The sequence below is a fragment of the Arctopsyche grandis genome, chromosome 12 (assembly GCF_051622035.1).
Source record: "Arctopsyche grandis isolate Sample6627 chromosome 12, ASM5162203v2, whole genome shotgun sequence".
In the NCBI taxonomy this organism is placed as follows: domain Eukaryota; kingdom Metazoa; phylum Arthropoda; class Insecta; order Trichoptera; family Hydropsychidae; genus Arctopsyche; species Arctopsyche grandis.
In genome coordinates this window covers 11,152,251-11,177,037 of record NC_135366.1, presented here as the reverse complement: position 1 = coordinate 11,177,037, position 24,787 = coordinate 11,152,251, and the positions used below count along the sequence as shown (strand labels likewise).

The 24,787-nt window shown below is 32.5% G+C and overlaps 2 protein-coding genes across 2 annotated transcripts; one reads left to right on the top strand and one right to left on the bottom strand.

The window, feature by feature from the left end:
- Positions 1 to 6,782: 6,782 nt before the first annotated feature.
- Positions 6,783 to 16,436, top strand: LOC143920538 (putative ATP-dependent RNA helicase DHX34). Its single transcript, XM_077443448.1, has 19 exons — positions 6,783 to 7,685; positions 7,752 to 7,870; positions 7,947 to 8,113; positions 8,199 to 8,405; positions 8,477 to 8,606; positions 9,407 to 9,555; positions 9,635 to 9,742; positions 10,640 to 10,745; positions 11,124 to 11,329; positions 11,470 to 11,664; positions 11,749 to 11,979; positions 12,056 to 12,153; positions 14,239 to 14,401; positions 14,554 to 14,670; positions 14,828 to 15,006; positions 15,307 to 15,417; positions 15,491 to 15,612; positions 15,699 to 15,993; positions 16,065 to 16,436. The coding sequence occupies exons 1-19, from the start codon at positions 7,033 to 7,035 to the stop codon at positions 16,357 to 16,359; spliced, it is 3,651 nt and encodes a 1,216-aa protein (XP_077299574.1). The 5' UTR covers positions 6,783 to 7,032; the 3' UTR covers positions 16,360 to 16,436.
- Positions 16,437 to 19,108: 2,672 nt separating this feature from the next.
- LOC143920163 (uncharacterized) lies at positions 19,109 to 23,205 on the bottom strand. Its single transcript, XM_077442881.1, has 4 exons — positions 23,100 to 23,205; positions 21,235 to 21,496; positions 21,082 to 21,100; positions 19,109 to 19,962 (listed from the first exon to the last, which is right to left on the bottom strand). The coding sequence occupies exons 2-4, from the start codon at positions 21,415 to 21,417 to the stop codon at positions 19,841 to 19,843; spliced, it is 324 nt and encodes a 107-aa protein (XP_077299007.1). The 5' UTR covers positions 21,418 to 21,496; positions 23,100 to 23,205; the 3' UTR covers positions 19,109 to 19,840.
- Positions 23,206 to 24,787: the final 1,582 nt, after the last annotated feature.

Genomic DNA, 24,787 nt, shown 5'->3' with positions numbered 1-24,787 from the left:
ATTGCAACAAATTTTTTGGTCGGTTACTAAATGCTAAAACGGTCAGTAACTAAATCACAAATTGTTCAGTAAGTATTCATTAAATGTATTAAATGTTAAATAAAAATAACAAACGGCCAGTAAAATAATAAACGGTCACTAAAAAACAATATACGGTCAGTAAAAATCAATACTTTACCCTATGAAAAACCACATACATACATACATATGTACCTATACATATATATGCTGAATTGTCTGATTCTATAATACATGTATTATTATCTTGGAATCATCCAAAACACCACTGTTCTACTTGATCACGACTAATTTTGATTTTAATTTCCGTACATATTATTTTATTAAAACTATCAAATAATATTTTATTTAATACTGTCACAAATTATTATCATCTTCGTATTTCGCTTGAAGCCCTTTTCTAATAGTTCATATATTTTTTTACCGGAATTAAATTATCGACCATTCAATTTCAATATTAATACTAATACATATGTATGTAAATTACTTACACAGCATATAATCTATTAACTGACCACAAACATACTGATCAATGGATACAAACCATTTATAATACCAACTGACTATTTTCATGTATTACTGACAACTTAATTAATTTACTGACCGAAAAGGGAAATTCTTATAATACCTGACCATTAAAAAATACGAGTCATGAGATATTTTCATTGGGAAAAACCAAATGCATTAATGCAATATCGACATACATATACTAAATACACGAATTCAGCAAGCGAATTCACTTTGACTTACTTGGCTGATTCGGAAAAGCCGAGAAAATTTTCTAAGGAAAATTTTGAAAAGTCGTCGATTCTCCAACCAATTAAAGCTGATTAGCCGAAATGAGATGAAATCCACACACACGACCGAATACTGGCTCAAGCGTGTCCTCGTATCAAGTGTGTCAAGTGTGTCCTCCATTAGGGGTGCTCAAACGCGGTGTCGCGGATTGGGGGGGAGGGGGGGGGGGCACTCTAATCTGAGATTGGCCCGGTTGAGTACCCCTGTCCCGTAGTGGTAATTAGGTTGCGGCGGTGCAGCGTCAGCCTTCCGGTGAGTTATGGGTCGGCGTCAGGGGCCGTCAAGCGGCGCCCGCCCCCTCCTGCGAGCCTTAATTCGCCCCCGCGGCCCCCGCCTTCACAAGCCCTGATCGATATGTACCGGCCGGCTCGTTATCCTCTAATAGCGCCGGGACATCTCGTTACACGCTACCACGCCTCAACTCTGCAGCATTATATTGTTATTCACACAAAAAGCATAACCGCACTTTCCCACGGGATAACGCGCCGTGCGCTCCGGGAATCGTTTATGGAGCGAAGGGAAAAATAATTTCCCTACAAAATTTTAATGGGCTTCAGGTCCTTTAAAAATGTTTGGAAGTGTTGTCCTAACTGAATTATCTATCTATTATTATTTATTATATACGGCGCACCGACATCTCAACGCAAACCAACTTAGCGTCGACCTTTCGGCGCAGACAACTCAGCGGATGACAATTCAGCGCATGGACTATTCAGCGCAAAATCAATTTTTTCAATAACTTTCAAATGCGTTTTCAGAAATAATTACTGTATTGAAATTGTCGGTCATATCTACATGATAAATTCATAAATGCGAATAAATTTAAAGGGTTTCTAAACCGGGCACAAAGGGTATCAAATAAATTTATTCGCATTTATAAAATTATCATGAAGATATGACCGACAATTTCAATACTGTAATTATTTTTGAAAACACATTTGAAACTTATTGAAAAAATTGATTTTGCGCTGAATAGTCCATGCGCTGAATTGTCATCCGATGAGTTGTCGTTGCGCTGAGTTGTCTGCGCCGAAAGGTCGGCGCTAAGTTGGTTTGCGCTGATTTGTCGTGCCACCATTATATACATAAAAATGTGTACGTTCGTAATTACATATAACAATTACGTTTTTCCGTGCAAAAGAAAATATGTACCTATAATAATAATGAAAAGATGATCTACATACATACATATATAAATTTCCAGTAATTTAAATTTGCATTAAAATAATAAAATATTTTATGCAGTGCCATCTATGAAACGGCGATTAAACTAAAAATAAATTACTATAATAAATAACAGGGACCCGAACCGAAAACCGATTCAACCACTATTTGTACTGGAACGAAAACCGAAACCGTACCGATATTCTTTTCAGTTCGTTTTTTCGGTTCGGTAAAATTAATATATATACTTTGGGAATGATTAATGGACAAACATACAGTAATGTCAATTAAAAATGTGTTTTTGAAACTTTTAAAAAATATAATATCGATATCAAATAAATCTACTGTGTTACAAGTGTTACAATTACAACAGATAATGGAGCTGATATTATCAAATTTGTCAAATTGCTAATGTTTTAATACAAGAGAACTGCAAACCGAAAACCGAAACGAAAAAAATAACGCTTCGGGTCCCTGCTTTTTAATACCCAATTTATAATGTGTTCATTGATATCTATGATATATAATGACAACTCGCGAGCTCCACATATAGTCGTATTTAAATCGGAATCGTTAATAGAATCTTTGATTGCTAATTGTTAAGTATGTGCGACACATTTTATTCCGATAAAATGAGGGAAAGAACAGTTCTCAATGGAAGGTAGCCTATTTGCTTCATAATGTTTTTTAATAATTAATATTCCGGTTTTCTTCTTCTATTTTGGTTTATAACAAGTTGATAATTTGATCATATTACCTACATTATCTGTTGTAAAAAAGTAGATTTTTTCTTGATATCGATATTTTTTTATAATTTTAAACATATTTTTAATATACATTCCTGTATGTTTGTCCATTAATTATATAACTTCCAAAGTATATATATTAATTTTACCGAGCCGAAAAAAATATCGGTTTGATTTCGGTTTTCGTTTAGGCAAAAATAACGGTTATCTCGATTTTCAGTACGGTTCGGGTTCGGGTTTCTTGATAAATAATAAGTAAACAATTGAAAATATATATATTGAGTCATCTATAGAAAAATTTAAAAACTTATATGCTTATTTTTATGTAGAGACATCTGCATTCATAAAAGTTAATCATTTTTGTCAAATTTTGAAAATACTCTTCGTGTTATTTCAGTTGATTTCAAGTCACAAACCTTTGCTGGATGCTGAAAAAAAATAAAAGATTGTTATTTCATCGGTGAAATCATCATCGATAATCTATATTGATTTTTTTGCACTCACCTTTCTATGCAAAATCGATTGTCAATTTGCACGACTTAAATGTTCCGTCTCAGTGGCAGATCTTCTTTAGAAACTGTAGCACAAACACTCGAACCGATTTTGTACGAAAACACGATTGACGAGTAATGTATTGATACATGTTCAAAAACTAAAAATTTATTTTCCGAGTCGCCACTGTTACACAAGATAATGAAATAGTAAAATAATATAAGAAACTAGTGTTGGACCCGTTGATTTCAACGGGTGGTTTCGAAAAGGAATTGAAACTCGAATAAAAATAAAGTTAAAGATATTGAATCGACTGGTTTCGGAAAGAAATTGATGCACGAATTACGAAGTGATTACGAATTACGAACTACGTTTTGTGCATCGCCGACCTCCTGACGCCTTTGCCCCCGATGCCTCCGTCGCTCCGGGGCCTTCGGCCCCAGCGCCGCCGACGCCTCCGGCGCCCCCGACGCCTTCGGCACCCCGGGGGCTTCGCCCCCAGCGCCGCCGACGCCTCCGGCGCCCCCAGCACCCCCGATGCCTTCGGCACCCCGGGGGCTTCGCCCCCAGCGCCGCCGACGCCTCCGGCGCCCCCAGCCCCCCCGATGCCTTCGGCACCCCGGGGGCTTCGCCCCCAGCGTCCCCGATGCCTTCGGCATCCCGTCGCCCCCAGCCCCCCCGATGCCTTCGGCACCCCGGGGGCTTCGCCCCCAGCGTCCCCGATGCCTTCGGCATCCCGTGGGCTTCGCCCCCAGCGCCGCCGACGCCTCCGGCGCCCCCAGCGCCCCGATGCCTTTGGCACCCCGGGGGCTTCGCCCCCAGCGCCGCCAGCGCCCCCGGCAATGAAAAAACTGAAAAAATGAAAAAAATGAAAAAAATGAAAAACTGAAAAAATGAAAAAAATGAAAAAACTGAAAAAATGAAAAAAATGAAAAAAATGAAAAAAATGAAAAAACTGAAAAAATGAAAAAAATGAAAAAACTGAAAAAATGAAAAAAATGAAAAAACTGAAAAAATGAAAAAAATGAAAAAAATGAAAAAACTGAAAAAATGAAAAAAATGAAAAAAATGAAAAAACTGAAAAAATGAAAAAAATGAAAAAAATGAAAAAACTGAAAAAATGAAAAAAATGAAAAAACTGAAAAAATGAAAAAAATGAAAAAAATGAAAAAACTGAAAAAATGAAAAAAATGAAATAACTGAAAAAATGAAAAAAATGAAAAAAATGAAAAAACTGAAAAAATGAAAAAAATGAAAAAACTGAAAAAATGAAAAAAATTAAAAAACTGAAAAATATGAAAAAAAAAAAAATTTGTTCCCCATACTGGTTGATGGTTGATCGTCCGTCACATACAAATATACAAATATACAAATATACAAATATACAAATATACAAATATACAAATATACAAATATATTTAGCGACAGTCCGTTTTTATATATAGTATTTCGTATCCGAATCATTATTCATTTGTTAATTTATTATTTTGAAATTAAAATTGTAATATATGGACAACATTACAGCCGTTGGCCATATCAAAACAATTAGAGAGCAGGTACTTGAATTTTAAAATGAAAAAAAAAAGAATTATGACATTACTAAGTATGTATATAATGTCTTTCAAATATTTTCGGACTTATATGAAGTAGCCAGTAGCGGCTCGCGAGAATTCCCAGTGGGGGGGGGGGGGGGGATGATGATGAATCGGGCTGCAGTAGCTCATTGATCATACTGGTGATCAAATGCAAACAAAAATAGCATATATATGTACTAAACTAGTAGGCCCGCAGCCCACATACCATATTTATTTATTAGAATACATGGGGAAGGCGGCAAAGCCAATAATGAACGACAAAAATACCAGCCCATATAGACGAGCCGCCACTGGAAGTAACCATTCATACTGGTTTTGCCAGTTCAAAAATAATTGTTTTGGACAATGGTCTGGTAAAACAGCTTACATTGGCGTGCCGTGGAAATATCAATGTTTTTATCGCACAGGCTTATTTACATGTGCTCGAGCAGGATTCAAAGGGATTTGGTGTGATATCTCCTAGTTCCCTTGTATCCTACTTGCGCACATGTAAACACATTCAAATGAACGACACGGCACGTCTTCATGGCTTCCAGTCAAGAAAGAGCGTTCATTGTTAATTCATACGATCTTAAGTTCATTGTTAATTCGTACGATCTTATTATTTCTACAAGTTTTTCCTACATTTCTTTAAATATGGGATTAGCTGTTATTAATCACTGTCAAGCTTATTAATAGCAATACAAGGACAAAATATCACTGAAAACACTCGAGGGAGTGATTTTTGGGACTGCGTACCTCAGGAATGGCTAGGCATGCTTGGGTTTTTTTCAAGCATTTTTTTCATCTAATAAAAAGAAATACGTGCCACGTGCCTCTCTGTGTGATTTCGCTCCAAGGCTGTGCAATAAGAACAGAGAGATTTTCACAGCATGCTACCGAGTTTAAGATACATAAACCAGTCTTAAATCAATTTTATCGATATATTTTAGTTTGATTTTACCGTAACTTATCAAAAATAATTTTTTTCGCAAAATTAATTTGATAATATATGGTATAAATGAAAGAAATGCCTACATTTATTTTGTATTCTGTCGACACCATAGGTGCACGTGTAATTTTTTAGCACCGTATGGGAAAGGTTAAGAGAATAACGATTAGTATATTCCGCAATATTTTTGTTCTTACGAAAACGACTATTACTTACGTTGACTGGTCTGATTTAAATGTCTTGGTTTTAAATTTGAAAAAAATGGTCAACTTATATATATGTATATAACCATAGATGTATAATACATAGATACGCCCTCACGTTTTATGCCAGTCTCCCTGTTGGCGCATGCAACATACATGGCGCATGCACACTTTCTCTCAGTAACTAGTTAGCTTCTAAGTCGGAAGGTCGATATTGCATAGATATTGCGGAGATCTTGTTGTCACTAACTGAGGGGTGCGGGGGGTTTGACTAGCGGGGAAGTGGTGAAAAAACCGACGACCGCTGCGTTGTAGGAAAATAAACCTTTTTTTTTCCCAACTTCCCTGGTAGTTAAACCCCCCGCACCCCTCAGTTAGTGACGACAAGATCCCCGACCAAAAGCAGGCGTCAGGGCCAGTGCCGGCCTTACACCCAATGGCGCCCTCGGGCAATTTTTTCTAAGCACTCTTAGAAAACAATTTCGCCTTAAGCGCTCTAATCTAAAATTTTGTATGGCTTTTGGCGCTCTAATTTTAAATTTTAGAGCGCTTTTGGCGCATCGTGTGGCGCCCTAATTTATTTGGCGCCCTCGGGCACCACCCGACCCAGCCCCCCCCTAAAACCAGCACTGGTCAGGGCCCATCTATGTATTATATATCTATGTATATAACGCATACATTTCACACTCGAACAAATTTAATTTAGTTTTGAAGTTTTGTGGTTTTATCCATTTTTATTCTGACAAATTTTCAGTAAGAAACATTCAAATATGCATTTAGAGATGAGATTTTAAATGTACATTGTACATATAATGGCTATGAATTTGCGGTTTATGATCAAAATTGTCACAATTTACATGTCGGCAAGGCAGTCATCTATACTGTCAGTGATGTAAACATGCCGGTTCATTCGGCAAGTCATTTTTTTTGCGTTAAGCATTAATTACAGTGAAACCAACGTTGATTTATGAAAAAATGTGAGATAAATGGAAAGCAGTTACTTTAGTGTAACATGAGAACTAACAATAATTCATAACCTCTCCTAACACCATTCAATATTCGAATATAAATTTCGATATAAAATAATGGGCAAAGATTCGAAGCATCACAAAAGGAAGCGTAGCCGATCGCGAAGTGGCAATGATGACGATAAAAACCGACGAAAGCGTAAAAGTCCATCACCAAAGTCTCACCACAAGCATAAGAAAAGTCACAATAATCCGCCGAGTGGACAGCCATCAAGCTCCAGCAAAGAGCTTAAAAAGGATAAACCTAATGTTTCTTCAGAGCAGTTGGTCGACTTTAGTTTCACTGATTATAAAGGTGATTTCAATCGGCTTATATTTGCTGATAATGACGACGACAAGCTTGTTTTGGATGTGAATGATTTTTGGCAGTTCCTCAACAAGTACGAGTCGGTTTTGAAGAAGAATAAAAAACCCGTATTGCAACCTTCGGTTAAAGACGAGGATAAATTAAACGGTGCAGGTTTACCAATCGTGCACAATAAATTATACTGCGTCAACATTTCATTGAAATCAACTGTGGATGATTTGTATTCGAGAATTCCACCGTATGATGAAGATTATGATTACAAGAAAAGACGTCTCACTAGAGATATTATTAGTCAATTCGTTGATGTATTATTGCTGTATATGGATTTTAAAAATAAGGAAAAATTCAATGTATTGAAGAAGTTAAGAAAAGCACAATCGGAGTTACCGGTTGCTGAATATAAGTAGGCATAGTTATTATTTTTATAGACATACCTTGATCAATTTGTTAATTAATGTATTATTTATAGGGATAAGATTATCGAAACTGTGAAGAATGAGAGGGTTGTTATTATTGCCGGTGATACGGGATGCGGTAAATCAACTCAAGTTCCGCAGTATTTAAGCGAAGCTGGTTTCAACAGTATTGGTAACTAGGATAATTTTTGTATCAATAATATAAAATAATTTTTAGTGCACATTAAATTTAACATATAAACTTTCAGCTTGTACTCAACCGAGGCGAATAGCTTGTATTTCACTTGCCAAACGAGTGTCTTATGAGAATATGTGTAAATATGGAACAGATGTCGGTTATCAGATCAGATTCGAAAAGAATAGAAATCAGGGAACTAAAATTTGTTTCATAACAGAAGGACTACTCTTAAGACAGGTACAGATATACAATATATGTATATTTATTGAAATAAGTCTACGAGCAATTGTTTATTTTCTTATGATTGTATGCATTTGTGTAGGTTGCTTCAGAATCTTCACTTTCAAACTATGATGTAATAATTTTGGATGAAATTCACGAACGGCATCTTCACGGAGACTTTCTACTCGGTATTCTCAAATGTTTGATACAAACCAGACATGATTTGAAGTTGGTCTTGATGTCAGCTACTATCAATATTAAATTATTTGAAGACTATTTTTCAAATGAAAGTGCTGTAGTTATCGAGGTAGTATTTACAACTGATTGGAATTAAATAAATAGACATTGATTTAAAAATAAACGAATTCAATTTTATAGGTTCCAGGTAGACTTTATCCTATAGAGCTATTTTATAGACCGATGGCTGAAGGTAGAACGTCAAAACATGAACGATTGGATGCACAGCCGTATCTTCAAATAATGCAAATTATAGACACGAAATATCCAAGTTAGCAAATATTTCATATGTTTAATATACATATAAATCGTGGGTTCATCTATAAATTGTACTAAAAGCTTAACAAACACAATCAATTGTGTACATTAACGTGGAAGTGATATTTAATCATTTTATAGCAATTGTTGTTTTTGAATTTACTTTTATATTTTGCAACCGAAACTGCACTAAGGTACTTATTGTACACAGATGTTGCGTTACAAATTTCAAACCCTTGTTCAATACAAGTGGTCAAAAGACAGTTTGGACTGCAGCATCTGGAAGCAATGGATACCAAATCTACATAATTCTTATCATATTGGAGTGGTAAAATCCTGTCAGTGTGTCACAACCTTCATTTAACTACCGTGACGAGATTTAGTTGACGAGACAATTAGTGTGTCTATGTAACAGCAATGAAATTTTAATTTCCAATAACTGCCATTTTCTCACAATATCTGTAATTTAGTTGTAATCTGATTACTATATTTGAGTTTTGTTTTATTTAGACCGACTATACTATATTTTAGGTTGACTCTAGTTTGACCTATACATTCAAAATATGTATAGGTATATGTCGGCAAAATATGTATGTTGTAATGAATTTTTTTCCTTCATATTCATTGCTTGTAATATGTATAAAACTTATAATATCATTATTAATATTAATTAAGACATTATTCTGTCAGTTGTGTCAAGTCGTTGATTCACTAGGATAATGTAATACATACCTAGTGGAATTTATATTATCGTAGTTAGTGTGTTTATCTATTTTAAAAGTAAATTATATATGTTATAATACTATTTTCCAGAGACTGAAAAGGGAGATCTTTTAATATTCTTATCGGGATTGCAAGAAATAACGTCAGTCGTTGATGCTGCAAATCAATATGCTGAAAAAAGTCAGGGATGGATCGTTTTACCTTTACACAGTAGTCTGTCTATAGCTGATCAGGATAAAGTACATCCATTTTTAATTCATGGGTATTTCTTTGACGGTTTATATTATATTTAATCAAAATTTATTATTATTTTTTTAGGTTTTTGATTATCCTCCTGATGGTGTTAGAAAATGTATTGTGTCAACTAATATTGCTGAAACTTCAGTCACCATAGATGGAATTAGATTTGTTGTTGATTCTGGAAAGGTATCATATCTACTAAGTTGACTATTTTCCCATATTCATATTTTACAAAATAAAGGCAAAAGTCTATTTATAAAAATTTTATTGATTTTGAATAGTTGTAGATATTGTAATTTGAAGATTAGGCGATTGATGCTCGTCGACCATTAGTTAATTAGCTCTAGAAAAGGCCCCGGTGGTTTCACATAACAGTCAAAAAGGTCTCGTTATTCATGAACCAATGATCTTTCTATGCTGAATATATATTATATTATATTATATATGTACTATCGTCTGCGAACGGAAGATGACTCGGTTTAATAGCTCGCGATCCAGCTGACTTACTTAACAGACTAATACAGCTGGACAGGGAAAGTAGGATTAAAAATTAAAGTAGATAAGACTGAACTAATGTTCAATAGTTATTGCATGCCTAATAGCATTTCATTAGATGATAAAATAGTAGAAGTAGTAAATCATTATTTATATTTAGGTCAAATAATTGACATGTCACAAAATCCAATGCACTCAAAGAAGTAGGAAACGTTGTATGCTTGGCGTAATGAGGAAATACAGGAAACAGAATATGTGGGTGAGAAGTATGACAAGGGTAGTGGTAGTGGATAGAGTTAAGAAATTGAAATAGCAATAGGTGGGTCACGTGGCTAGAAGAATGGACGAAAGGTGGACAAAAGAAGTGCTAGAAGGGAGTGCCGAGAGAATGCAAAAGGGTAAAAGGAAGACCGCAGGGAAGATTGGTAGACGAAATTAGGAAAATGTGTGTAGTGAGATGGATGAGAGTTGCGAGAAACCTTCATCCAGCAGTGATGGCGAATGGCTGTAGATGATGATGATGATATGTACATAATGTACGTAACTATGTACATACATTGTATGCATTTGTTGTATTTAATTTTTAAGGTTAAAGAGATGAGTTATGATCCATCGTCAAAAATGCAGCGACTCAAAGAGTTTTGGATACCGAAATCCAGTGCCGAACAACGGAAAGGTCGAGCTGGAAGAACAGGTATAATTTTTTACAATTAATGAATACCTATTAATAGATAATTTGATAATAAATGATATAAATATGTATTTAAATGGAAAACAAATATAGCCAAAATAAAGCTAGTAAAAAAAATTTAAGATTTGTAATATGTAGTATTTTGAATTCTTCAATGTAAAATGAGGAATTGAGAAACCTATTAGAAATATCAAAAACAAAAGATTCTATATACATATTTATAAATAATTTAAGAATATTATCATTTTCACTCGACAAATTAATAATTAAATATGTTAAAGGTTATATTAGTATACTACCAATTTTCTCTCATATATTTTTACTTCACTAATTATATAATGAATGATAAAATGTTTATATTATTATTATATATCTTTGCAGGGCCTGGAGTATGTTATCGTATATATTCAGAAAAGGAATATGCTTCGTTGGAATCCTTCGGAACACCGGAACTTCTGCGAGTACCTCTGGATAGTTTACTTCTGTTGATGATATCTTTGGGACTTAACGATGTTAGGAAATTTCCATTTCTTGACGCACCTCAACCGGAGAGTGTTGAAAATTCATTGTTGGAGTTGAAACAACATGTAAAAACTTATTTCATCATACGTACTAAAACAAATTTGATAATATTCAAAATGTTTATTGTTAAATACATACATATAGCATTCATTATAGTTACAAACCTTATTATTATACTTATACAGATATATATTTTCTAATTTAGTATGCAGTGACATCTAATGAACGTATGACACCACTGGGAAAAGCACTTTCAAAGTTACCAGTCGAAATAGTCCTCGGAAAAATGTTGGTGTTGGGTTCTGTACTGCTTCAATCGGAAACAGCTTTATCTTTAGCTGCTGCTTTGTCGGTGCAGTCTCCATATACAAATAGAGCTCATAGAGACATCGATTGCGAGGTTTGTTTATTCGATTGATTTGTTGGATATGCATATACATAATAGCTTAAATAATAGAGTTACGTTATATTAATTACATTGTAGACAGCACGAAAGCCGTTACAGTCCGATCATGGAGATCCATTGACGCTTCTGAACACGTATGCTGCATGGTTGGAAGTCAAACAAGAGTCTTCTCTTTCAAAATCGTATGATAAAAATAAAGACAAGCCAAGGAGTGGAGGATCTCGGCAGTGGTGTAAGAAACGGGGGCTCGAAGAACAGAGGTTTTACGAAGTAACCAAATTGAGGACTCAGTTTAAAGATCTTTTACAAGTATACATATATACGTATAATTTTTATTGAAATTTCAAATGTAAAATTTTATATTGACGTGTCTGTAATTTCGTAGGATTGTGGATTATTGGAAGCTGCTCAGCCGGAATCAATGTCGTCGGCTGATCGTGCTTTAAGACACGGGCAATTGAAACAACTGAAAGATATGAGACGGTATGTTATAGCATTTTTAGTTTGAACTGATGAATCATATTATTAATGTTGCATTAGGGATGGGTTCAGGATCCAATAAAAGATCAAAGCTGTTTGACAGCATTTTTTCATGTGATTTAGAATTTGAATAGGCATAGACTTCGTCTCAAATATTCCAAATGTTGCAATATTTTAGCTGCTTTATTTTGTTATGGCGGCATTAAATGTTCCATTTTTATTTTTATAATTTATGTTTTATTTTGTTCAATTACTGGTTTACCAGATTTTATTCCACTCATCACATATTTTATTTATTCATATCTAATTCCCCACTCATATCAATTTATTTATTTATTTTAGGAAAACTCACAAATAACAAAGATATCATGTTTCAGTATGTCAAGAATCCATTTACAAATTTTCACCTATAATTGTTTTTACCATGGGATTTCTTTTCATCTTTGTCTCAACATCATAATATATAGTTGTCTCCAGACTTGAATTGCGTACTTCCTCCCTCAGTTTATTGACTTACTCCTTGTTCTTAAAACATACTTATTTTTGAACCCGTTATTCTTATTTTTACATGCTTTTGTAGTTGATCGAACTTAACCCTTTGGCTGCTACGAGGTTTTTCAATGTCCAAGCGAAAAATGCTAACATTTGTAATTATTTTGAAAAAAAATAAATATAATATTTTTTTTTACATACTTACTTCGCCGAACACTCGTAATTTTTATAATACTTTATATACATTTTTAAGAAGCAGTCGTGGACTCGTGCTCTCTCTTTCTGTCTTGCTTTTACATGCGTGCGTGCGAAAGAGATACCTACATATATACACTAAATAAGTTTTGACGATTGTTTTCCGAGGCTTTATTCTTTTCAATAATCTATTTTTAGATATCGATGTATCCTTACAACATGCGATATATTCGAAACAGGTAGCGGTCTCTCTCTCTTTCTTTCTTGGTTTTAATTGTGTACGTGTGAGCGAGACACACAAGGATGCGAAGTTTCTAATAATCAAATAATTTTTCAACATGTATCATAAACATTTTGTATGCATTTCAGTTGCATTTGATTGATTGCATGAATTCGTGACGTCTCGTGACCTATATAATTGAAAGCGGATTTCTATTGTTTTTTGCCATTTATTTTAACTCTGCAAAATGATATCGGACAGTGAAAGTGATGAAAGCGAAATAATAGCTCCTCGCCGAGGAACTCGACAAATCAGCAGCTCTACTGATTCTGAAAATGAATTTATCGATAATAATCAATTCCCAAGTAATAACTCCTTATATGACATTGACAACGAACCCGAAATTTACTTTGATGATGAACCCGAAATTGAAGAGCTTTTATTTAAAAAATTGATAAATATTTATAAAGCTTGATTGAAAAATAAATATAAATACGTATATAAAAAAAATGTTTCGTGCCACTGATGCGCTGGTGGCTCAAAGAAAGTATTGAAATACGACAATTAATGACGTCAACAACGATCGTCGTAGCAATCTTCGCCGATTTCAAAACAACGATTTATCGTTGTTGTAGCAGTCAAAGGGTTAATAAGTTTTCTACATTTCACTTTTGTCTTTATTTAGGTTCTTCCTTATTCTTTGTTATTAGTAATGCAACCTCATTACTTTTTACATTTGCTTAGTACCTTATTTTTAATTCATTTAAAATATCATTAAATTGTTCTATCACACACTTCTTCTTATCACTAATTGTTTTAACGAGTCTATTATCACTTTTTTTAATTATAACTTCTCTAATTTTATCTTGTAATACTATCTTTTGATATTTCTTATTTTATTATTATCACAATTATATTATTATTCACATTTGCATACGTCCACACATGACTATAGCCCAACCCAAAGTACGTATAAATACTGTCATAAATAGACATTTTATTGAAAGATTTTTACAATTTGTAACAACTCTATATTTATTGTTACCGATTTGTAATCTGTGTACATATACAATACCTACAAACATGTATGTCATATATGCTACAAGTTCAATGAACTCGTGCAATTTTGTGCATTAAAAAGATGATGCAAGCACTTATTTACATAATAATATTTTTCACAGTAAGCATCGAAATCAATCAGCTGAAGATAGTCGCAAAAGAAAAAGATTGAAAATGCAAATGTGGGAATTAGAAGATGAGTTTAATGAAGGAAATACGGATCCTAATACTATAGATATCAAAGACGTTGAGTTTCGTCTCGATAATGATATGCGTAAAGTGCAGGTAATTTTTTGATTCATTATCTATGATTAATTATATATATATATATATATATATATATATATATATATATATATATATATATATTGTATATTAACTACATATATTGTATATTTAATGGTGAAAAATAATAATGTGAAAATTTTACAATGCAGGATTTAATATCTGGTAGTAGTGCTACAAGTCATCGCGACATGTCTACCCTTAAATTAATTCTGTGCAGAGCTTTGTACCCTCAAGTGGCTGTAGCTGATGAATTTAACCATTGTAAGGTTGTTATCAATTTTGTATATACTGAAAGTATTTATTTATATTCGCTATACCGTAAAATATTCCTTGTTTGTAAACTATGATGAGTATTTTTCTCTGTTGGTTTTATTAACTTTTAATAATTCAATAAAATATAAATGTTTTTGTATTATATTTTAGAGTGTATCTGAACAACTATTTCATACATCAAGTAAAGCTTTCGTGTCTTTACATCCAATGAGTGTGTTTGGAAATCATCCTCAAGTTTTGCAGCTAGAAGAAAACAATATAGAAAGCAGTGTTCCAGGATTTAAATCAAAACTACCCATTAGTTCCAAACATCAGATAATTTGTTATTTGTAAGTGCTCACATGTATTATACGGTAATTGGATTCTTACGCACATTGCGATCGCCCAAAAGACAATTTTTGCCATGAAAATCGCGAATACGAAATATTTGGCACTCGAGTTCTCGTTATTATGATGGACTTTTCGGCTGCCAGATGTTCCGCTATAGAGATTTTGGGCGAGCACTTTGTGAGCAATAATCACTGAACCATATTATACATACATATGTATGTACATATGATGCATGTGCTGATGTGCATATGATGCATTTATGTAAGATTTTGAAGAAATGATAAGGTTTATGATTTCAGATCTTTATTAGAAACGACAAAACCTTACTTGATGAATTCAATGAGAATGCCTGCGGCTCAAACTTTGCTATTATTTGCACACTGTATTGATACAAACATGGCATTTTCAAGGTATAAGTAAATCTTTTTTGATACAGGTCACGTGTTTGACCTTTTTGATTACTTTTGACCTCTTTATTTATAGATTGGTGTGTGATTCGTGGTTGCAATTGGAGTTTCCAACGCCGGAAACAGGGCTTCAATTACTGTTAAAAGCTTCAAAACTGAGGAAACAATGGGACAGTTTGATTAACGATCGTTTAGGAGGTTAGTTAACATTTAAATTCTTACCTTTCCAATTCTTTTTTATAATTTATTATGTATTATTATTGTTTGTCTTTTTTATTATACAGCTGTAGAGGTGAGCGTTGAAAGTTCACTCGAAAAGAGTAAATCGAAGCCAAAAAGTACATCAAACCAACAGTTACAATATGAGCTATCGATCAATTTAGCATCGTATATGGCGACTGAAGTGAGTTATACCATCAAACGTCTATTACCGGCAGATTTGAAGCTGCTCTACAATAGTCTAGAAGATGATGTGATTTATCCCGACGTGAACCCGAATCCGTTTGACGAGGATTTTAAATGTACAGTTCACGATAAGAAGGGAGGAGTTTGGTTGACAGATCATATTGTGTTTGGAAGGTATGCTTTCTCTTTTGACTACTTTAAATATTATTGATAAAAGAGTGTGTAATTGTAATTATTTTTTGCAGTCTTGTTGAAAACGATTGGAGCGACGAAATCTATCAACAAATCAGTCAAACGCCATGGATATGTAATCAGTGCGACATGACTATGTGTTTGCCACCTTTAGAGAAAATGCAACACAAATTTTTCACTTGTTTAAAGAGTCCTAAAAATGCTCAAAGTAATGCAGATGATAATGTTGAGGATAAAGTGAAATCTAGCAATCCAAACGCCAAAGAATACAATTGTGCTAAATGTAAGAAGAAATTGTTCTTGACGCCGGTTGAAGTCTTAAAGCATAAAAAGAATTGTTCAGTGTGAATTATTTGTAATGTAAAATGTGTCATTAAAAAGTAATAAATAATACAAAAAAAAAACAATATTTTCTTTGTTCTGTTGTTCACATTATTTTAATAAATTATTATCAAACAAATAAACACAAACTTACAATTTTATAATAAAGTTCATTCAGGGATGTCTTATACCATAAATAGAAATAGGGATTCACAGAATATAGTTTTTAAGTGAAAGCTCATGTTCCCACATTTAACGATAAGATTTACGTAATAAGGTCACATTCAATGACAATAATATTACAATAATCAAGTCAAAGTACAAAACGAAATTGACTAATTCTTACTTTTAATTATTGTAATACCGTCACAAATTATAATAAATGTTCTGTCAAATTGTACCACGTATTGATATTAAGTTTGAAAAAATTGAGGAAGACTACCATCCAATTTGTTGAAAAGGATTTTTTTTTAATTTGGGACAAATAAACAGAATCACCGTGATACAATTTGAAGATATATTTTATTTTTAATTTCACAATCATCAATTTATTATATATATATGTATAATATCAATTATTACACTGTGTTCACATACAACCTACGAGGGTAAGGACAAGGAAGGGGTTCTCAATAACTTCATGCATGTCGAAAATAATTATTTACATATGTAACTATAATCTTATTAAAGATTTTGATGCATTTGAAAAAGCATCAGTCTTTAAATTCATCAAAGGCAAGTATACGTACACAAAACAAATATACTTATAAATAATCAGAATTAGAAAGTATTTGTAATACCAAAAAGTTCACAAAAGTATAATTTTTGGAAGTATGTATGTATGTTAGGAATGTTGTCAATTAATATAAGAAATTTATAAAAAAAAAAATGGAAGTTAATAAGCTTTATACATACATACATGTACGATAGTGATAAATGGTTACATTTTATTGTAAAATATATAAAATAAATCTCCAATATATATATATGTATATATATAATGTAACGTAATTGGCTAAGTGTTTTTTTCATATAATAAATAGGTAAAAATATGTATAGGTAAAAATACATTTTGTAAATCTTAAATTACATAACGTTACTAAAGTGACAAGTTTCTTGTATTTAGATCTTAATAAAGGCCAGAAGGATAAATATCATGTAAGTATAAAATATATTATTCATTACAAGTGACAAACTCAAAATTCACTGATTGTCGACATATAAGGGTTCACATTGTGCATTAAAATCATCATTCACACAAATGAAAAACGAAAAACAATGCTAATAGTATTGCTCTCAGGTTGACAGTGATATATAATATATTTATAGACATTTAACAGCAATTTTAAAAAGTTGAGACTTTTATTACAATGCGCTCACATACATACATAAATTATTTAAAAATTTAGACAGATACAAATAATAAGGTATTACCAAAACACAAACACATGTTCAAATTTATATCTGTTCAATTTGAGCGCACTGTATTGTTTTACACATTGAATATGATTACAAACAGCTTAGATACATTTAATTAAGGGAATTTAAAGACAACGGGAGCACATTGCTAATATTGGTTTGAATTGTTACAATATCCCATTAAACAGCAACACATTTATTACACAGAAACTGAACCTGAACACATCTATAATATACAACATATCTTATATTTAAACACCAGTTCATATTGAATAATTTATGGACATATCATACATTGAAAATCTGTGAATAAAATGGGTTAAACTGATTTACGTAAAGATCAATTACATATTGATTTTTTCTCCAATTCCTAGGCGTTACGTAGAGCATAGTACGGTGTGCAGTTTCCTTTGTAGAGAGTAATCACACTTAATATGATTATAAATGTCATCGATTATCGTCATTAAAATACAGTGAAAATTGGTAATATATTTTAAGAATTTGTATTATAACAAAATATATCTTGTCAAAACATATCGCATTATTGAATATATAATATGTAATTTACAATAATTGTAGTTATAAAAATATTTGTGCAAATTCATATAAATAAATATGAAAAACGAGATTTTTCAATTGATCAATTTGTATACTTACTATTGCAAATTAATAAAAAAATATCACAGAAATTACAAACTAAAATTATTAAGATTTTATTACAAAATTCAGTTGTGCTTTATAATAAGTTGCGTGTACTATGTATTTGTAATACTATTTTTTTTAATTGGAATTTGTGCAAAAAATCTATTCTCATTTTGAATTCCATATATGTAAATATAATATGTAATTGATATGAAAGTTTTTTTTTAAATAGCTTCATCTTCAATAAGGACGTTTCATTTAATAGACTGCCAATGATTACGATATGGTTAGTAAAATAAAGAGTCTTAATTAATGATACAATATAATATGTATGTATAGGAGGGGATATTTTTAGCCCTCTTATAACATAAAAAAAATATCTAGACGAGATTCAAGTATAGTTTATATTAAAATCCAGGGCTGTGGAGTCAGAATCAAAGTTGGAGCTGTGGATTTTTGGCTGGAGTCAGAGCCGTTAAAAATTTGAGCAACTCCGACTTCGATTTCGCTTTAATATAAATACAAAATATTGAAAAAAAGATGAATTCAAATTTAAAATATAACATTTACATCAGCTCAATATATTATATGTATGTGCGGTATTAAATTTCAGATTTATTTAATATTAAATTCGGAGTCTGTCACATTTGGAACCTTCTTTTCTTTTAACGACTCCATAGCCCTACCAAATTCATCTTTCAGGTGTGTTTTTTTTAATACAGAAGATCTTTCAATGAGATAAAGAGATTTTATTTACACAACATACGTATAAAAGCATGTATTTTCAATAAAATTTTATTTTATAAAAAAATAAACAATAAATAAAATTCGATTATTAAAATTCTTTAAAAAGTTATTTTAAAATCAATAAAAAATTTGACGGTATTTATTTTACAAAAATGAAATGAGTTAATTGAAAATGAGTCTTAGAAATACTTAAACCAATAATAACAAATAGATATTAAAACAAAAACATAACAATTCATATGTAATGATATTCCTATATAACATTATATCCTGCAATGCGTCAAATATAATTTTCAACATTCACATATTGAATGCGATAATTATTTCCATACATCCAAAGTCGCGAAACTTTTCAAAGTTTTATGACGAAATTTAACACAAGAAAAAAATTCTACTAAGATTTACGTACATAAATTGGTCTTGAAATTATTTATTCTTTATGTATAAATTTTGATGACGGTTCAAAATATAGATGTACATTTATAAAATGTTGTAAATTGTAAGCATTCTTATTTGGGAAAAAAATTTCCATGTCACGCGTTACCAGCCCACCGTCGGGGAAAAATTCCAGTGAACAACATTTTACATGCCGAATGTGATTGGATTTCAAACGGTTCAGTTAAATATACGAGATAAGCGTATAATGCGATGGAATACATTAAAAGGCAATAGTATTGTATGCCCGCATGTTATTTTGAATTTACTTTTTGCTCGGAGTGGCGGGTCTAGCAGCAGCCGGTCCAGTATGAGTGCAATTGCAAATCGCTTCAAACAGTCTGACAATGAAACCTCGGGCTCTGGTTCCAATACGTCGTTTCATACCTGAAACCGTTAATAAAATTAATGCCATATATTAAAAAAGGAAAAATAAATAAATGAACAATCCTCCAGGGAAATTTACACTAATACTGAAATTTCATTAGTTGATTACCATATCGAAAAGTATAATACACAAGAGAGAGTATTTATTTTTATAAGTGAGATTAATTATGTAATACGGTATGGTTAGTCTACTGTTTCTCAATGAATCAAAGATATATAATATGCAAGGTTGACAAGTTACTCGATTGACAGAATACAGATATTACAAGTCGGTCTCCGTAATGGGCCCGAATGTGAAACGCCTGAAAACGCAAATATCGGAAGGCAAAGATCGAAAATCGAAAGATCTTAAGTCGAAAGATAAAAAAAAGGATGCATGGTAAACGGTACATACATACTCACTTGATCCTATATTGTATCCTGCGCGAGCAGGATACAATAGGAACAGGCTTTTCCTCCCGTATTAATGTGTGCGCGCAGAATATGGGAGGAAAAGCCTGTTCCTCTTGTTCCTGTTGTATCCTGTTCGCGCAAATTAAGTGAGTATGTACGTGAGTATGTACCGTTTACCATGCACCCTTTTTTTTTGATCTTTCAACTTTTTCGATTTTCGATCTTTGCCTTCCGATATTTGCGTTTCAGGCGTTTCACATTCGGGCCCGTGACGGAGACCCATTACAAGTGTATGAGTTGTGGTTGCAAGAATATATAAATATACACACTAAGCATACAAATTACATACACATAGTACATTGGAGTGAAATGCATACATTATAGATAATGAAGACATACGTTATAGGTTCACCTACTGATTAAAAATAAATTCCAACATTGGTACGAAGAAGGTATTCAATCAAAGTATTTTACAAATTTGATAATGTACTTGCTTATATTATGTATTTAATGTGCATTTTTTTATAATGTTTTTTTCAATCGATTAACTTCATCAAAACAGGTTGTATGTGTATGATTTAGGCAGTGTAGAACGAGTTTCGCCCGAGTCAAGGATGTGCCTGTTAGTTATTTAAATGAGGAAATGTAAATGAACATCACTTGTGAGAATTCAATAAAGAAATGTTCAAAAACTTGAAGTTGAGAAACAAGTTTGAAATATCTCACCTTGTTCAGCCTCTGCCTCCTGCAATAAAAGTAAACGGCGTGTTTCAGTAAACAGAATCAAGATAAAAATACAACTTTATCTATTAAACGTATGCGAGAGTCGATTTAAACCATGTTTCATATAAGATAAATTTATAAATATGATATATTTACCGCCTTAGCTCTGTCTTGTTCTTTCGCTTTGGCTTCTGCGTCGATTTTAGCCTTTTCCAAAAGTTCGTCCACAAACTCGTTGGCCTCTTTCATTTTTTCCGGATCATTTTTAAATTGTGCTACTTTATCTTCCAGGGTGACTTGTTCGGGCGATGTCAAATCCAAATTCATTTCAGATTTCATCTCGATGCCTTCTTTTGCTGACTGAGCTGTTAATATTAAATTTTTCCTCTCAATTCACTTCAACACAACCGCAAAAAACCTGAAATAATTATTAACATCACGTTAGGTGGCCGTATTGAATATTAAATACACACTATCTAGCATTAATATATGTATGTACATATATACATTAAGATTCTAATGGAGTTGAGTTCGCGTAGAAAATTAACTTTTTGTATGTACAAAACTGGTTGTAGTGACCTTCTTTCCCATGATGTGAAAATTCCTTAAAATTATTGATAAATTCAATATGTTGGTTGACCGGTTAGAATTACTCAGTTAAACCAAACCTTACAACAGGCCTTATTCAACTTGTAATAAATTCAACCTCACAGACGGCTTTAGGACTAACGGCATACATAGACTCTTATTCAGGGAAGATTTAAAATATAAGATAATATTAATACAAATCGGAATAAACTAAATTTAAGTATATGTGTTTCGAAACATTTGAGACTTTACAACAAATCACAACATAATTTTTCAGATGTTGAGGTTGAGTTTATGTTTAGCACCGAGAGATTACTGGGTTCGATCCTGTGCTAATCTTTAATGCTGCTGGTTATACTAGGATATTTGTGACTCCAAGTAAATCGTTTCTCATCAGAGTTTGCCAATTTATCTGATTTTCATTGTTGAAACGGTTCCTCAAATTGGCAAAAATCATCCTACCCGCATTAACAAATATCTGAATTTGATTTATGTACAACATGTAAAAAATTATGTACAAGTCTGATAAGATGTCTCAATGGATTAATTAAATAATTGTTAATTTCGTGTGCTTCAATCTCCCAAAATACAGTGATTTATGTAATGAAAATGCTGCAATGTTTGTAACTAATTGTCTAGGAAGGCCCATTGGGGTCTGTTTGTCAGGCCTTCCTGGTATATATCTATGTAAAGTAAAATAAATAAATAAATAAGTGAGAGTAAATTGTAAGTAGCTGATTACTTATGGTTATTAATTAAAATACAGATAAAATTGGAATGTATAATAATTTTTTTGTGTGCGTATTACACAGCAAATTAATTATTCAATATGCATGTTTTCACAAAGCAGTGATTTTCAATATACGATCATACTCAAAATATTTATCATTGTTAAGTTTTATTTAAGTATGACAATTCTACATATAACGTATGGATTAAACTAGATTTACCTTTTGATAATGTTCTATTCAAAATTGATTGAATATTAAATTAAATTTATAAAAAATATTCCACCTGCAAATTTACTTAATTTTCAACATATTCAAATGAATTAAAATCAAACTAACTAAAATATTTCGACAAAAATTTTCCATTTTTCCAAGCGGAAAATGCTCGTTAGGCGAAATTTCGCGGGTAAATTGACTGTGAAGTGGCGCGCAATTGAATCACGTGCGCTTCCGGCGACATTTCCTTGCAACACGCAATTTTGTAAAATTGCATAATTGGAGAGCTGCGTAAAGTATGAAAAATCGATGCAAATCGGGGTTCGGTCGAGTGCACCGGAACCGATTAACCGATTAACCGATTGCAACCGGAACCGACCGACAAACGCCAATATTGATTGGCGCAAAACGACACGTCCGGAAAACGCGATGCGTTTCCGACGAGCCACCCGATAAATTAGCTCAATTAATATTTTATTGGCAATTTACCTGATTCTGCGATGCGCCGTGTGGTTCATCGATAATTGTGCATTTCATAAACGATTCTACAATTATGAATTGAGCTTTTCGACCGTGTCAAATTCGATATTCAAATGATTATTATTGAAATGAGTTGAATATACCGTGGAGGTGTACACGACACCTCTCGCGCGTCCGGAAAGCGACTGATCGCTGGACTGCAATTCTATTGGTCGTTGCTGAATCGCGGCCGTAACAGCTCGGGTGCCGGCCAAAATCAATAGCTTCACTCTGGACTGCCTTTGGATGCTATTAATTTATTTTCACATTCCCATCTATAACATAAATTCTGTTTTGTATCAACAGTTTTAAGCAATTTAATTTAATATATGTATATATAGAGTCGTATACCTCATCACTGAGGATTGTGACGATGATGTCTGATTAAAGGTCTCTTCATACCTATCCAGCACGACCCGAATCCTGCAAGTATCCTGCAAGTACGGACAGTATTCTTTAGTACATTCTATATGGACGCGCATGAATGCGTAAATGCGCATGTTCGAATGGAGTATGAATACGTCCATATAATGTACCAAAGAATACTATCCGCACTTGCAGGACATCTGCAAGATACGGGTCGTGTTGGATAGGTATGAACAGACCTTAACTTGTTGCTTCCATTCGTTTCTGGATTCGGCCAGATGAAGATTTGTTACTATAGAAGAGCCCATCGCAATACATATTTGGTCAAATTTGATTTAATTTGAAAAATTGATTTGATTTAATTTAATATACATACTATAGAAAACTTTAATTTAACATACAGATAAAAAATGTCAGTATTTCATAATAAGACGCATTTCAAAAAGTTTTTTTTTAATGACAAATCAATGTAAAAAATGACGATTATAATAATTTTCTTTTGACTGTAATCAAGGTCAATTTTGAAAAACTAATCAAATTATTTTGTATTCAATTAGATTCTAATAAGAAAAGTGAAAAAAAGACGTTTTATAAAAACAAATCAATTAAAAACATAAATATCATTATATTTTATACACAATATATATATGGATAAGTTTATATTATCATAAATCTGAGTTTATTAATTTGTTTAACCGTTTCCAGTTTTCTCGACATGGTCGTATATTACATTCAAACGATCAAACAAATGTCAAATGCAATTTGACGTTTGTGTACGGTTAACTGCTGAAACATTGGAAAAACGTCTGATATCACGTTTCTTTTTAATATTCAATTTCAATATTAATGTCAGAAAGGTCATACATGTGTGATTTATCAAATTCTTAGCAGACTAATACACAATTGGGTATTATCATGTGTATTGTTTCATTTGACGATTGAACATACTGGAAATTTAAGACTGCACCACCATTCACCACATGAATAATCATGTGGTGAATGATATATAAAATGAGTCTCTCTAAAGTGACTAAATATTCATTTGAACGCAATACCATTATTATGGATTATAAATTGTGTAATTTTATAATGACATTTACACCAATTTTTCGGTATTGGAACAGCATTAGAATGAAAAAAATATATTTGTTTAGTTTCATTGACCTTCAAGATGATCTTTATATTAAGCATTTTCATAGGTTTTGTATTAAAAAAATGGACGGTGTCTATGATATTCTGCAATGTTTAAAATTTTGTGCTGAAATTGGTTGACATTACAATGAAATTAAAAA